Source organism: Grammomys surdaster, unplaced genomic scaffold, assembly GCF_004785775.1.
Source record: "Grammomys surdaster isolate TR1022 unplaced genomic scaffold, NIH_TR_1.0 367, whole genome shotgun sequence".
Classification (NCBI taxonomy): Eukaryota; Metazoa; Chordata; class Mammalia; order Rodentia; family Muridae; genus Grammomys; species Grammomys surdaster.
Window position 1 is genome coordinate 3,400,166 of NW_021604786.1, and position 14,184 is coordinate 3,414,349.

General features: G+C 49.3%; 1 protein-coding gene across 1 annotated transcript in view; it reads right to left on the reverse strand.

Annotated features, from left to right (window-relative positions):
- Positions 1-14,184, reverse strand: part of Ccdc6 (coiled-coil domain containing 6) — a 96,305-nt gene that overhangs the window by 26,356 nt on the left and 55,765 nt on the right. Inside the window, exon 3 of the mRNA XM_028780283.1 lies at positions 9,109-9,237. Coding sequence (XP_028636116.1) covers positions 9,109-9,237 — 129 coding nt within the window. The remainder of the gene's footprint in view (positions 1-9,108; positions 9,238-14,184) is intronic.

The following is a 14,184-nucleotide window of genomic DNA, read 5'->3' on the forward strand; positions in this document are numbered from 1 at the left end:
TCAAGGAATACCACATCCACACAGCGTGGTGGTCTACCTGTAATCCCGATGCTTAGGCAGTAAGAGAGGAGGTCCCTGTGGCAAGCCGGCTAGCTAGACTGGCCAAATCAGCAGGTTCAAGCTTCAGCAAGAGGGCCTGCCTCAGCAAATAGAGTGGAGAGTGACTGAAGAGGACTCCTGATGTCAACCTTTGGCTTTTACACACACACACACACACACACACACACACACACACACACACACACACCCCTCTCATGAGATATAAGGTGTGCACCAGTGTGAAGCCATCTGCCACCGCATACCAAGAACCCACCCATGCAAAGGATATAGGGAACATCATCTTTCCAAATATAAACCCTCCATCAAACACTTAGCCAGGATTCTTTTATTTCGGCTTACTGAGAAGACGACAAAGACTAAACAAACAAGAGGGATGGGGTTGCCACCCCCATGGTTCCCTCAGAGCCGTTCGAGCTGAAGGTCGTACTGGCTCAGCCCATTCCTCTCACTATTCCTTCTAATATCACGGATGACCAGGTATCCACGACGCTGACCTGCCGCCAGGTCAGAACCACCCGGGAAAGTAAGTACAGCGATTAGAACATGATCTACACAAACCAGGCACAGGCAGGAGCTGCGTGCACCTTCACTGCTGGAGCAGAGGACAACCCAAGGTCTTGCCTCGGACCGCTGTACTTCCCTTCCCTGGAAGCTAGTCCAGCCTCTGCATACACATCAGAAGAAAGTTCAGAGGACTCAGGAGGGTTCAGGAGAGTTGCCGACCGTACAGAGGAGCCCTTGGAGACCTGGTTCTGCGGCATACCCCTCACGGTTTAAACCTGCAGAGGCAGCCAGAACCCAGGCACAGCCTCTGGGGGTGTCTGCGTGATTACTCAGCACTGCGACTCTCCTAGCAGAGAGAACACCTAGTCAGAGGGAACACCTCTGACTCTGCCCCTTGCTTTTTGGAAAAACAGTCCTTTAAAAAAAAAATTCAAAAACAAAACAAACAGAACCACAGTCAGTTAGCTTGTGTTAGGCTGGATTAAGGTATGTCCCCAATCCCAGGTGATTAACCTATCAGCAACTGCTTTCAGAACTAAGGACAGATCCTGGAGGTTGCCCCCCCCCCCCCCCCCATTCGCCCTCCCTCACCAGCTCACACAAGGAGGCTTCACAGAAGTCAGCCAGCAAAGAGATAGAGGAGAGGGAAGGATGGTCCCTTTCAAGTCCCAGAGGTTATAGCTTACATACTCCAGGAACTGGAAATGTTTCTGTACTGAGGGAAGGGGGAGGAAGGGGGGAGGGAGGCAGGGAAGGCTGGTGTGTGTGTGTGTGTGTGTGTGTGTGTGTATGTGTGTAAAGAACAAATAATGTAGCATGATAAATAGTCCTCTGGATAAAATGGTTGTCTCTCTGCCATTTCCTGCCTGACCCGATGTTTTTTTAATGAACATCTATTTTTTGTCATTAAAAAAAAAAAAATTTAAAAGCAGTTTTGGCAAATGTCACACACCCGTCACTCAGGAGGAGGGGAGATGGCTCGGGGTTAAGAGCAGTTCCTGCTCAGGCCTGAAGACCTCAGCTCAGTCCCCAGCACTCATGTCTGATGGCTCACAACCCCACACCTACAGCTCCGGGGGATTCACAGTCCTCTTCTGGACTCCTTAGTCACTCCACACACGTGCACATAAATACATTTAAATCTTTAAAAAGCCAGTAGAGTCCTCAGAGAAATCACAGCAGTTCATTTCAGGTTGGGGGCTGGGCGTCGAAGGACACTTGCAGGAGTCAGTTGTCTCCTTCCACCATATACATGTAAGTCTGGGGATTGAACCTGGGTCATCAGTCTTGGTGCTGAGTGCTCTTAACTGGAAGTGAACTTACTAGCCCTAAAATAATGTTCTTTAAGAACATAAAATCCGAGGGCTGGAGGGATGGCTCAGCGGTTAAGAGCACTGGCTGCTCTTCCAGAGGTCCTGAGTTCGATTCCCAGCAACCACATGGTGGCTCACAACTAACTGTAATGAGATCTGGTGTCCTCTTCTGATGTGCAGGCATACACACCGGCAGAATGCTGCATACATCATAAATAAATAAATCTTTTTAAAAAGAAAAAGAAGAAAAGAAAATTCAAGATGAACTGCATCCAAAACTCAAGTTTCGTTTCAAACGAAGCCGACTGTTGGCACACTGGCCCCAGCACCTTGTGAAGGGCTGCCGAAATTAGTCCTTTGTTCTGTTACTGTGTGCTTCTCTTAAGTCAGCCGACAGCATCCACTGGAATCTCAGCAGATACTTGATGCGCTCAAAGGATAAGCAGGAAATCTCGGGTTGGGGGCTCCCTCAGCACAGCACCTCAGTGTTACTTAATGGACAAAGTCTTGACTCTCTGTCTTGACCAGACAACATACACCACTGTCTGACGGGACACCTTTTTTCCTATACTGGACAGATGCTGTCATGGTTCACTGGGTAATAGCACCGGTGTGAACTAACCCACGTGGAAAGGTCACCAGATTCAAAGGAGGACTGCAGCGGAGTTTTTGTTCTCTGTTGAAATTCAAGTGTCGCTTTCAACTGCTACAGGGCACACGGCTCTCCTCTCATGGCAGTGCCTGAGACCTCCTGACAGCTTAAGAGGACGGAAGAGACTGCCCAAGGCTTCTTGAGAAGTTCGCCTGCATCCAGGGCACCAAATCCTACGTATTCTTCCGGCGTGGCTGGAGGCTTCTTCCCCAAACCTATCCTGAGGGAGCAGTGAGTGGGTTTGTCTATTGTAGCTAGACTTTGGAAATAACTGAGAGAGCCCCCCAAATGTGCCGTCATCCAACTTCAAAATGATATACTATTGCTTTGGGGAAGAAAGAGGAGGAAGAGGAAAAAAAATTACTAACAGCAGCTGGGGTGGGGGTGAGGTGGGGCGGGGCGGGGGTGAGGCGGGGTGGGGTGACACAGAGTGAGGGGATGTACAGGTGCAGTCCCGGTAATATTTTTGTGTTGTGTTTTTTCATACTTGTTTTCCAAATTTTCTTGGGAGGGCAATGGATTATCATCATAATGGAAACGCCGAGATTAATAAACAGTTCTGAAACCTCCATTTAGCTGTTTGAAACTGAGCTTCAAAAACACACATGGAGGTCACGGGATTTTTTTACTGCCTTAACGCAGGACAACGCCGCTCGAGAGACGGCTACAAAGATATCAGAGCACACAGCAAGCCACAGATGCCGAGGGCGCGCGCGCTCACTCTCGCGCGCTCTCTCTCTCTCTCTCTCTCTCTCTCTCTCCTGACACGGTTCCTTTCAGCTGCTGGAATCCACAAGGATTCAATCAGTGTGAACGGGATCCTAAGGGACCCTGGGTGGCCCTGTGGACTTAAGAAATACTTTGTTCCCCACCGACGACAAAAACAACAACAAAAACTAGGACTCCATCTGCTCTTGCGTAAGTCACATGGATGCGCTGGCCTCTAGGTGGCTAGCACTACAAAGCATGCACTCTGGTATGTAGGTGTTTGAGTCGTGGGGGGGCCACTAGGTTTCTACTGTGACCCAATTGCCTTCCAGACATCATAAAAGGGGGTCCAGGGCACACGAAGAGTCCCAGTACCAAGAGCAAGAATCCCAAATGTAGACTTAAAATCTATTAAAGATGTCCTTGTTTTGCATAATAAATGAATGATTAGGAAGTAGGCTGGTTGGGAGAAGGGGGGTTGACAGGAAAGGGGGTTTGTGGGAGAAAGGTCACTGGGAGGGATGTAGGTCACTGGAAGAGAGGGATGGAGTGGGACTGTAGGGAGCAGAGAGCAAGGGGGGGGTGACACAGATTAAAGAAAGATAATCTACTGGGTTCTATATAAGAAACTGACCAAGTTACAAAAAACAATTAATCAATAAAAAACACTGAAGACAAAACCTCTCCCCAAGAACTGAGACTTCATGTGCCACACTGGCCCATACAGCTTTCTGTAACTGTAGGCGGCACAGGACGCTGGGGCACTGTCCTTAGAAGCCCCTGTGAGTCACCTGCTAGGACTAGTAACTGAGAGTTAATATCATGGGACACTGTTAGCACAGACGCCCGGCCTTCTCAATCCCGCTGCCTCTCCTGGGAGGGAGAGGAAGAATCCACTTACCACCTTCCCCAGCATCTCTGTTCTCAGTATGGCTTTGCAGAGTCGGCTGACACTCTGGCCTGGAGCGTCCTCTCCTGCCAAGACACCTCTGTTTCCCTGAACAAGGCTGGACGCGGGTGTCTCTCTCTAGCCGGCCTGTGTCTTTCTTTTCTGTGTGTTCCCAGTGTGTTCTCTGCTGCCTAGTGACTGCTTCCCTCCACTGTCCAGCTCTTCCTTCATCCCTGACCACTGGGGGCCACTTGTCATCCCAGAACAAGGCTGCAGTCCAGACACCTTCTGCCATCTTTCCTAGGAGACGCTGAGCGATAAACACACGCATTCACACAGTCTCGTGCTGTCCAACTAGCACACTGCGATACAGGCAAAAACAAAGGACGAGGAGACAGAGCCAGGTCACGGTGACCTACCAGGAGAGAATTCTCAGAATGCGAAGCGTGGGAGCCCCCAAATACCCAGAGGGACAGGTGACAACTTCTTCCTTTAAGATTCATTTTCTTATGTGCGGCCACTCTTACGTCTGTGTAGTTGTACTGTGTGGGTGTCCACAGAGGCCAGAAATGGGTGCTGGATACCTCAGCTGGGGGTGGGGTGGGGGTTCAGAGGTTTATGAGTTAGCTGCCTTAAGTGGGTGATAGGATCTGAACTTGATCCTCAGGATTAAGTAGCAAGAACCTTCTCTCCTGCCCATCAACCTTGGTTGTTTAAAGGCACCTGCTGTGATTCCTGGAGAGAAATTGGCACTGGGGATCCCTGGATGAGTAAAGCTGCTGCTCCCTTGACACTCTATGGAGCTTATGCTATAGAAACAACTGAGCCAAGTGAAGAATGCTACAAGACACCCGGACAGCACAAGCAGATGCCTGCCTGACTGAAGAAAAGACAGGGAGGCCTGACAGTGTTCTCTGCAGAAGGAAGAGGCCCTGAAAGTTCTGGAAACAGCTTCTGAGACACCAGAGTCCGTTCTTCCACCTGTGGGTCACAGCTCGCTGCTGGGTGGTGAAATCGGTCTCATCTTTTATGACCTGTATCTTCCAGAAAATGAAGCAGGACTGAAGAACCAACGCTCACACTCCAGGCCCTGATTCCTCCTGCATACAGAGAGAGTCTCCACCCACAGGGAGCTCGAGAGAGGAGGCGGGCAGGGTGAATAAGCCCCTAACCCTATGAATTAGAAATTACAACTATTTCACAGAAGGGGTCAAACTATGTGCCTGGGGTCGCAGGGCCCATTCCGGAAGGGAAGGAGAGTGGACGCCAGAGAAAGTCTATAAGTTACTGTGGCTAGAAAGCTGGTATTATAGATTAATGTTAACGAAATCTAATGACTATACCAACCTGTAATCCGCCTTCTCATGTGGGTTTTGACAGGGTAGAGACAGCACACGTAAGAGGACACTCAGATCCCATGAACCACCCCTGGAGTTACACGGGGCCAACTGTGGGAGGGAGGGAAGGAGGAGGGCAGGCAGGCATGCAACTGTGTGTCAGTCAAGTGTGAGCAGAGTCGAATGACTATGAATTTACTCCTCTATTTTCCTGCTTTGTTAAATGTCTACTCTGGGTGCTGAGTAGCCGCTGTGTCTTTCCCTCTCTTTGGCTGGTCTGCTTTGTGTTCCTGTAACAAAATACCCAAAACTACGGAGCAATGAAAGTTTATTCAACATACAGTTTGAGAGGCTAAAACTCCAAGAACGAAGAGGATCGATCCCCTTGCTTGCATCTCAACATGGTGCAGAGCATCATGGTTGAAGGATGCAAGCCAGAGGGAGGAAGCCAGAGATTCAGGATTAGTATTCGTCTTGCTGTCCTTTTAACTTGGTCTCTAACGCAAGAACCACACCACACTGAAGGCAATGCCCCGAGTGACCATCGTACCAGGTCCCACCTCTCAAAGGTTCTATGCAATGTTGCCAAGCTCCTAGGTGACGGACCATATCCCCAGCACCGTATTTCTTATGACACGGTTTCCCAAGTTAAGTGCACAGAAGGTCCCGATAAACTGGGTAGCTGGGCTTCCTCTCAATAGAGTTATGCCTAAATGGGGGGTGGGGACAGCCTGGGATAGTTGTGCTCAGTTAGAACTCAGTAAGCTGACTGCTACAGCATCCCATACAGACACACAGGACCCACCACAGAGCTGCTCAGGTGATGCCACAGAAACTCAGAAGGAACCAGAACATCCCTCCCAAACACTAACAGTGTATGTCCTGAATAAAAGATGCAATATGGTTCCTCACACTTAGCCGCGCAGACCTACCAGGACCAACGGGAGAGAATTCATAAACAATGTTACATTTCTCTACCTTAATTAAAATATAATCCCGACATGTCTCAGCTCAGACTCCCTTCCACCAAGAGGACCTGCAGAAGCACACTCTATTGGAGACTCTTTCCTAGTAAGCTACATGTTCACCTTGGGCTGTTACGTAAGTATACAGCGTCTAGTCTGATAGATGGTGGGCACCCCCATCCCTGCCCATCCCTGCCCATCCCTGCCCATCCCTGCCCATGCCTGCCCATCCCTGCCCATCCCTGCCCACCCCTGTTCCAGTCTTGCCTCCCTCAAACCCATTTTTGTCTAAGTTTCATCAAGGATTGAAACATTCCATCCTCCAGAAAAGCTCTTTAAGCAGGAACTTAAGCAAACAACTCAATAGTTTCAGGAAGTCCCAGAAACTGACCACACTCACTCCCTACCAGAATAAACAATGTAGAGTTCCCCTCAGAGGACTCCCTCTCTAAGAGAACCAGGCTTCAAAGAAGACTTGAGACTAGTTCAGATGTCTGTAAGAAGCAGAAAACAGCTGACCTGCCTGGGAGAGGCAGTTTGGATCAGAGTCGCTTGGAAAAAAAAAACAAGCTGCAACCTGCTGAGCTGCCTGCAGAATGTCAGTGTGCTCCAGGTTCCCAGCTTTTGTGAGCTGTCACCCATGCTGGGGTAAATCTTGGTGATCAAGCTGTCTTTGATTTATTTCTGCTCCTATAAGTAACCCCTCACTCATATTCCTGTAAAACAACTTCTATAAAACTCAATGGGCCACCGAGGTGGATGCTGGTGGTATCAATGTTTTGGTCTGTCCTGAGTTCCCTATCTGGGCTGAGTGGACAAGTGTGTTGTGTCTCCACTGGAAGAGGTCTGTTATACAACACCACTTTGTCCACCTCCCCAGAACCTGTGAGGCCACAGCCCTTTCCTGCTGAAGCCAGCTCTCTGTTTCCACCTTGTGGCCACAACTTGAGAACTGGGTCATAGCCTATAAACACACACAGGACGGATGCAGCTTTAAATGCAGTCAGCCAACATCAAAAAGGCCATGTCTCAGTACAATACAAATCCTGTGATACCCCTACAGTGCTCCCTGGTGTCTCTCAGTTAAATGGCTTAGACATCTAGGACCTGTATCCTGGATTAAAACACAAATCCTCACAGGTCTACCTTGAGGGGTAGCTTGTCTTACCGAGACAATGCTATAAAGGTAAACAGTGGAACATAGTGTTTTCAAATTGGAAAAATGAGTCTTCTAAAAACTTACATATTGCATCTAAGTTTGAAAGATGATCAACAGAAACAGAGTACTCTGGGTGTACTTATGAAATAACTAACCCTTGGCAACCAAAAAGGGACAAGGACATTTTTAAAGAAACCATTCGGTATCACAAAACCCAGTGCACAATCAGTCTCCTTTGGTACCTTTGTGTGTGGATAAGAAGACAATACACCTTGCGTGCCCACCCTGGGTTTGACTCAGGCAAACTGTTCTATCTAGAGCTACAGGGGGCTGGAGAGATGGCTCAGTGGTTAAGAGCACCTGTTGCTCTTCTAGAGGACCTAGGTTCAGTTCCCGGCCCAGCATGATGCTTCACCACCTGTAATTCCTGTTACACGGACACAATGCTCTTTCCTGACCTCTGCAGGTCCCATGCACATGAGCAGCACACGGACACACATGTAAGGAAAACATTCCACGTGAAGTCAGACATGAATAACGAGAGATATGGTGGATGAAGATGGCACAGGGATGGATGAACAGAAAAGACGTAAAGTGAGAGAGACTGAAGCGCTCGCTCAGGGCCTCGCCAGATCATTACATGGTATCATTCAGCATCATGGGCAAGACAGAGTTGGGATGTCTTAACCAACTTGCTCAGCTTTTCGTGGAAGCCGGTAGCCACACACCACGGATGGCCTTTAACAAATCGTCTTAGAGAAATGTCTTTTGAGGATACTGAGGGAGAAAAAGCACCAGAGATAACAATCCCAGGGACACTGCAGCCTCAGCGGAAGGATGATGGCCACCATGGCTGTGTTTGACAAGAGTGGAAGGGCCAGTGTGTACCTCTAAGGTTAGCTCTGGAAGGGACACACACACCAGCCGTGTTGGGCACACAAACGCTGGAGGCTGACTAGTTTTATACCTCCCAGTCTGCAGTCCGCAGTTTCAGTCTTCCCTGCTGTGTTTGCAAAGGGAGACCCATGGCTCAGAAGAATGAGCATAGCCCCATCAGGGTCACACAACACAGTGACTGACCTGGGATGGGTTGAACAAGTCTACCCGCTCCATTACCTGTCTCTACAAGGCTGGCAGAGTGGAGCCTGTTCCCATGACAACGTTGTGGGGCGGCCCTTGAAAAGCAGCTTTTGGTCCCTACAAGCCTGCCTATTAGGTAGGACTGACACTGAAAGCACCCTGGGGTTAAGACATTCCTCAGCTTTCCCCCTCAGTCACTTGGCAGAAAAAGACACACCCCCACCCCTAAATCAGAAGCTCACCCGCGCAGCTCCCGAAACACCAACTGTGGCTAAAGACAGAGAGTGTGAGAATAAACAGGGGGCTCTGTGAACTCACCAATGCTCACTCTGAAAATATAGTCCCCGCTAAGGGCAGTAAGAGCTGGAAAATGTCTCTCCCTCCTACTCCCCAGTACCTACCAAGGAAGTGGTGCTCCCTCCGGTACTCCCTCCGGCTCACCTGCTCTAGGGTGAGTTGCTTGGAGATCGTGTCATTCTCCAGCTTTTTGATCTTCTTCATCAGCTTGTTGACCTGGAACTCCTGCTCCTGCTCCAGGTGCTGCTCCAGCTCGGCTTTCTCATGCTGCAGCTGGAACACAACAACAAGGGAGTGGACAGTGAGCAACTCAGATGCCACCAACACCTCACCGTGCGAATCTGTGCCTCCAGAGGCTGCACCACTAGGAAGCCGCTGATAAGAACGGCAGGGACCGCCTGTGTTCGAACGACTGGTAGATGCTTAAACGCGGGGCGTCAAAGAGCAAATATCAAACCATAATTAAACACTGATATCTAGTCTAGAAGGGGATGTCTCTGCGGAGAGGAACTGGAAATCTGGGGAATAGGCGTGAGGCACACTTTAGAACAGGTACCGTGGTCTCTCTTAAGTTACACACCATGGACAAGAAGACTGAGAAGTTTGGGCACACGCATGCCAACGGCGTGCGGAAGTCAAAGGATAACTTTCAGGAGACGGTAAGTTCTCTTCGTCTACCTTGAGGCTTTGGGATGAAGTGACATGACCCGGCTTTTGTGACAAGGGCCTTCTGCCCATTCAGCCACCTCAGGAATTTTCCAGGTTGAAGCTTCACACCGCCAGTCATTAAATTAACTGTGATCTACTCAGATCTGCATCATGCCTGCAGGACGAAGATGTCACAACCCAAAAATACACTTAGCAAATTATTCGGAATTATGCTATCTCCCAAGGTGCTCGTAAGCCGGTGTTGGTGGGAATCAGCAACACTGGTTATCTTTGCATAATGAAATCATCCATCACGCCGCCTCCTACTGTCTTGCCAAAGAACCCAGGGTGGGGGGGGGGGGGATGGGGCGGAATCTCAAAATATGCAATTAAAAGTTAAAGCTATGATGTTACAAGTAAAAATTTTACATAATTTATATATGAAATGAACTTTCAAAACCAAAAGGAAATTAGAGAAACTGAGGGAGTCACAGGGGAGGCCGAGGTTCTCACTAACTACCAGCCATGATTTCCAACTAATAACCAGCCATGTTTTCCCACAGTCTCGTGGGGGTGAGGGTGATGGGACGCAGACACTAAATCACCTGTGGGAGTTTGCTCACTGCTTCAGAACCCAGGAGAGCAAAGGAGGACGAAGGCAATGAAGTCCACAGGTTTAACTTTTTCTTTCAATGTACAGTACATTTTGCAGGAGCGCCGGGCCTGTCACGCTCACCCTTGTATACAGAACACAACAGCACTGGAAAGCCACGGAGCTTGGGAATCATACTCTACTCGACCCCAGACCCTCCACACACCTGAGACAAACCAGGAAGGCTGTCCCTCGACGCTGGCCCTCAGGGGTGCCTACTCCAGAGTCCAATGATTAACTCCAAGAAACAGCAGGCCAGCCACCTTCCCTCAGGAGGGGGTGGTGGGTGACCCTAGCCAGATCACCCAAAGCGGATAGACGCTCACATCTTAGGCAGGAACTCTGCTACTCAGAGTGTGTGCTCTGTTTAAACGCACTTTTCAACCCGAGGTCATCTACCATGGGACATGTTGACTAGAACAGCTGATGTATGCCCCACCTCCAAAATCAAGCTGGTCATCCTTGCGGGGACCCAGACACACAACAGAAGGAAGACCTGAGGAGGCGTTCACAATGATTGGTCTATTTTTAGCTCGCTCTTGAAAATGAGCTAAAAGATTCTGCAAAGCCATGCAGTAATTAAAACTACACGGGTGGACAGGGATCAGGAAGAGAGCTTCTGAAGTCGGACCCAGAGGAACTCCTGAGCAAAAATAAGCAAGGACCACCTTCACCAAGAACATGCTCTGGGCATGTGTGGTGTGCAGGCGTGCTGCGGTGATAGACAAGCCCGCCGTTAAGATATCCCCACGCCTTGAAACGGACTATCAACATTAGGTCTGTCTATGAGTTAAAGGCAAGAGGCACTTGGAGTTGTAAGAGCTTTAATCTATTTGCATAAAGGTGTTTCTAAATATATCTTCCGACACATTTTCAACTGCCAACATTTTATTAGCTAGAAACGGCTCCTTTAATTTTTCTTTTCCTTTAAAAAAAAAAAAAAAGAGTATTATTGCTTCTGCCCCAGGTAAATTAAAACAATAAAGAATGGAATCTAACCCGGGAAAAGCTTCTGGCCCAACAAGAATCATCTGTCAGAGAATGTTAATCCGAGAACAGAGAGGCTCTGGCTGACGGCAGGAAGTCGTATTTAGACAGATGTTCCACTGCTGCCAATAACCGGGGAGGTGTTTCCACTCACAGTGAACTGGGGACAGAGACTGTGGTGGCTGTGCAGTTAAGAGCTATGCCCTATGGAAAACAGGACAGTAAAGTAATCATTATCAGGACAAGGTCCCCAGGTTGCACTGACCATTCGGAAGCTGTCCAGGTACCTCAAGGCTGAAGTGTCTGAATTGTCACTGTCCCCCAGGGAGAGAGCAGAAATGGTGGCCTGCTGCGGGCTCCCTTCTGTCATTTCTCAGGTGAAGGGCAAGTCAAAGCAGGGCACAGAGTTTCTCAGCAGAGAAAACAGGAGAGAAAATATGGTTCAAAGAGAGAAGCACAGGAATGTCCTACACCCTGGGGAGGAGTGAGCAGGGAGGGGGAGGAGGGAACAGGAATGGGGGAGGAGGGAACAGGGAGGGGGAGGAGGGTACAAAGGGGGAAAAGGGAGCAGGGAAGGGGGAGGAAGGGGCAGGGAAGGGGAGAAGTGGAAGGAGTACAGGCAGTGCTTTTAGAGCACTACCGTCTGCCTCAGATAGTCTGCCTAAGATAAAAGTTATAAATTGTCTGTTTCAGGCTGAGTACTACTAACCTAAAAATCTAAAGTTCTTTGAGCGCTGACAAAACCCTACCTGCAGAAAAGCGTCACATCCGCCTCACGTCAGAGCAAAATCACAGGTGTACTGGAACCGCATGCGGGCTGTGTGTAATGTGTACACCATGTGAGGGTACTCCAAGGAGTCTTGTGTTTTGATGAGTCCCCATGTCCAAGAATGCCTCCGTGGGGTATAATCAGATAATCCAAACTCCTAAATGTCTAAAATGCCCCCACTTCATGTCATAAGTATTCAGGAAAGAGACACCCAACCCACCCTCCTCACGCCAACCTGGGCTTGAGTGGACACCCCAAATCCACTGCTGGTCCAAACCATTGCCCAGGACACTACCACTTCCCCGGATCCTCCCAGAGAACCCTGCTGGAGGCAGACCTGAGGCCAGCCACCAGAAATAAGCTCCAGGGAAATAAGCTCTATGTTCTGTCTCCAATCAGGGTGAAAACTGCAAATCCATCCTTTTCGTTTCTAACCTCATAGGAGCCCTTCACACACTGCTAGTAAGGTGGGCGATTCTACCCAAAGATAAATCAACGTCAAGCAAAGTTAGCAGACGAACTCTCCGGTATGCCTGACACCCGCTTCCTTACTGTATGTCTACTGCTAAGTGGATGAAAAGAGTCGTTAGAAATTAAAGAGTTGAGAGGCTGAGGTGGCGCAGCAGTTAAGACTGCTTACTGTTCTTACAAGGACCTGAACTCTGTCCCCAGCACCCAAACAGTGGCTCAGAACCAAGTCCAATTCCAAGGGATGGGGTGCCCTGTTCTGACTTCCCCAGGTTATGTGTGCATGTAATACGCATGCAAACACTCAGGTGTGTGCACACATCAGCATAAAGCAATTTTTCAGGATCAAGGGTTTAAGTAGACTCTATATAAGTCAACCCTGATGATTATGGAGCAACTCATAACACTTGCTTGTGGTGTACGCTGTTAATATTGACAAGAACAAATCTACAAAACTGAAATCACATAATTACATTAACGGATGTTCACCTCGCAGGTTCCACTTTAAGGTAGGGTCCCAGTTGCTCAGGTGGGCTTTGAACACGTAAGCCTCCTGCCTCAGCCTCTTGAGGAGCTGGGTGACAAGCATGCACAACCTTGTGCTCTCAGAAGGACTTGCTGCAGCAGGATGAAAAGCTGCAACCACTCATCCCGGGAATCGCGTGCCACAGGTGTCCACACAGGCGGCAGCTGGCTGGCCCTCTATTTGACAATGTCCTCAGCCAGGTCGAAGGCTGCACAGCGATGATGTGGGTCTCACCCTGTCTCTCTTCAGCCTACACCAGCATCTGAGTGTTACCCACTTCCTCAAGGAGACCTGAGGTACCATACTCAACGGGAATACCTCCTCTTTGTGTATAACTTCCTGTTCCTCACCGATACAGTGGGCTGGGCAGATGGCTTCGTGGGGATGCAGTTCCGGCCCAAGGGTGGGGATCTGACATCAAGTCCCCAGAACCCATGTAAAGCCATCAAGTGTGAGTCTCCAGCTGCAATCCTAGTGTTCTGGAGAGAGGTGGGGGCAGATGCAGGAAAGCCCTGGAAATTCTGTGTACACAGCAGTAGAAAACAGACCTTGTCTCAATCAAGGTGGAAGGCATGGGGCAGTACTCATACATACACACACACACACATAACACACACTCACACACACACATACACACGCAGAGAATAAAGAAAATGGACAGCTTTTGAGGGAAGTATCAGATACCTAATGGAGACATCTACCCTGCACCCATACACACACACACGCGTACACACACACACACACACACACACACACAGAGGCAAAAGTCCCAGGTCTTTCCCTACAGCCCACATTACTAAACTGGTCTGGTTCAACACTCTTGGAGATCACTCAGGCCTAGAGGGAAAGGTGGTAATGCTGCTGGCCACACAGGCCTGTTCCTACCTGAATGGTTCTACTCTCACCCCAAGTACCTGCCACCTTATGCCTTTCCCGCAGAGCATGACACCCCCATGCCAAATCAGTAATGCCGGGGGATGGTTTGACAGACTTCCATGGTGCCTCCCTCGGCACAACGTGCCCCCTTCCTCGCCCTGCAGCCAGCACACTAGCTGTTCCTGTGTGTCCTGTGATAGCTGGCGGCACGTTTAGCACACATCCTTCTCAAAGTAGGGAATCTGCTCGAGGGCGCCGTCACACCCTGATCTCCTTCAGTAAGCTGTTCTATTT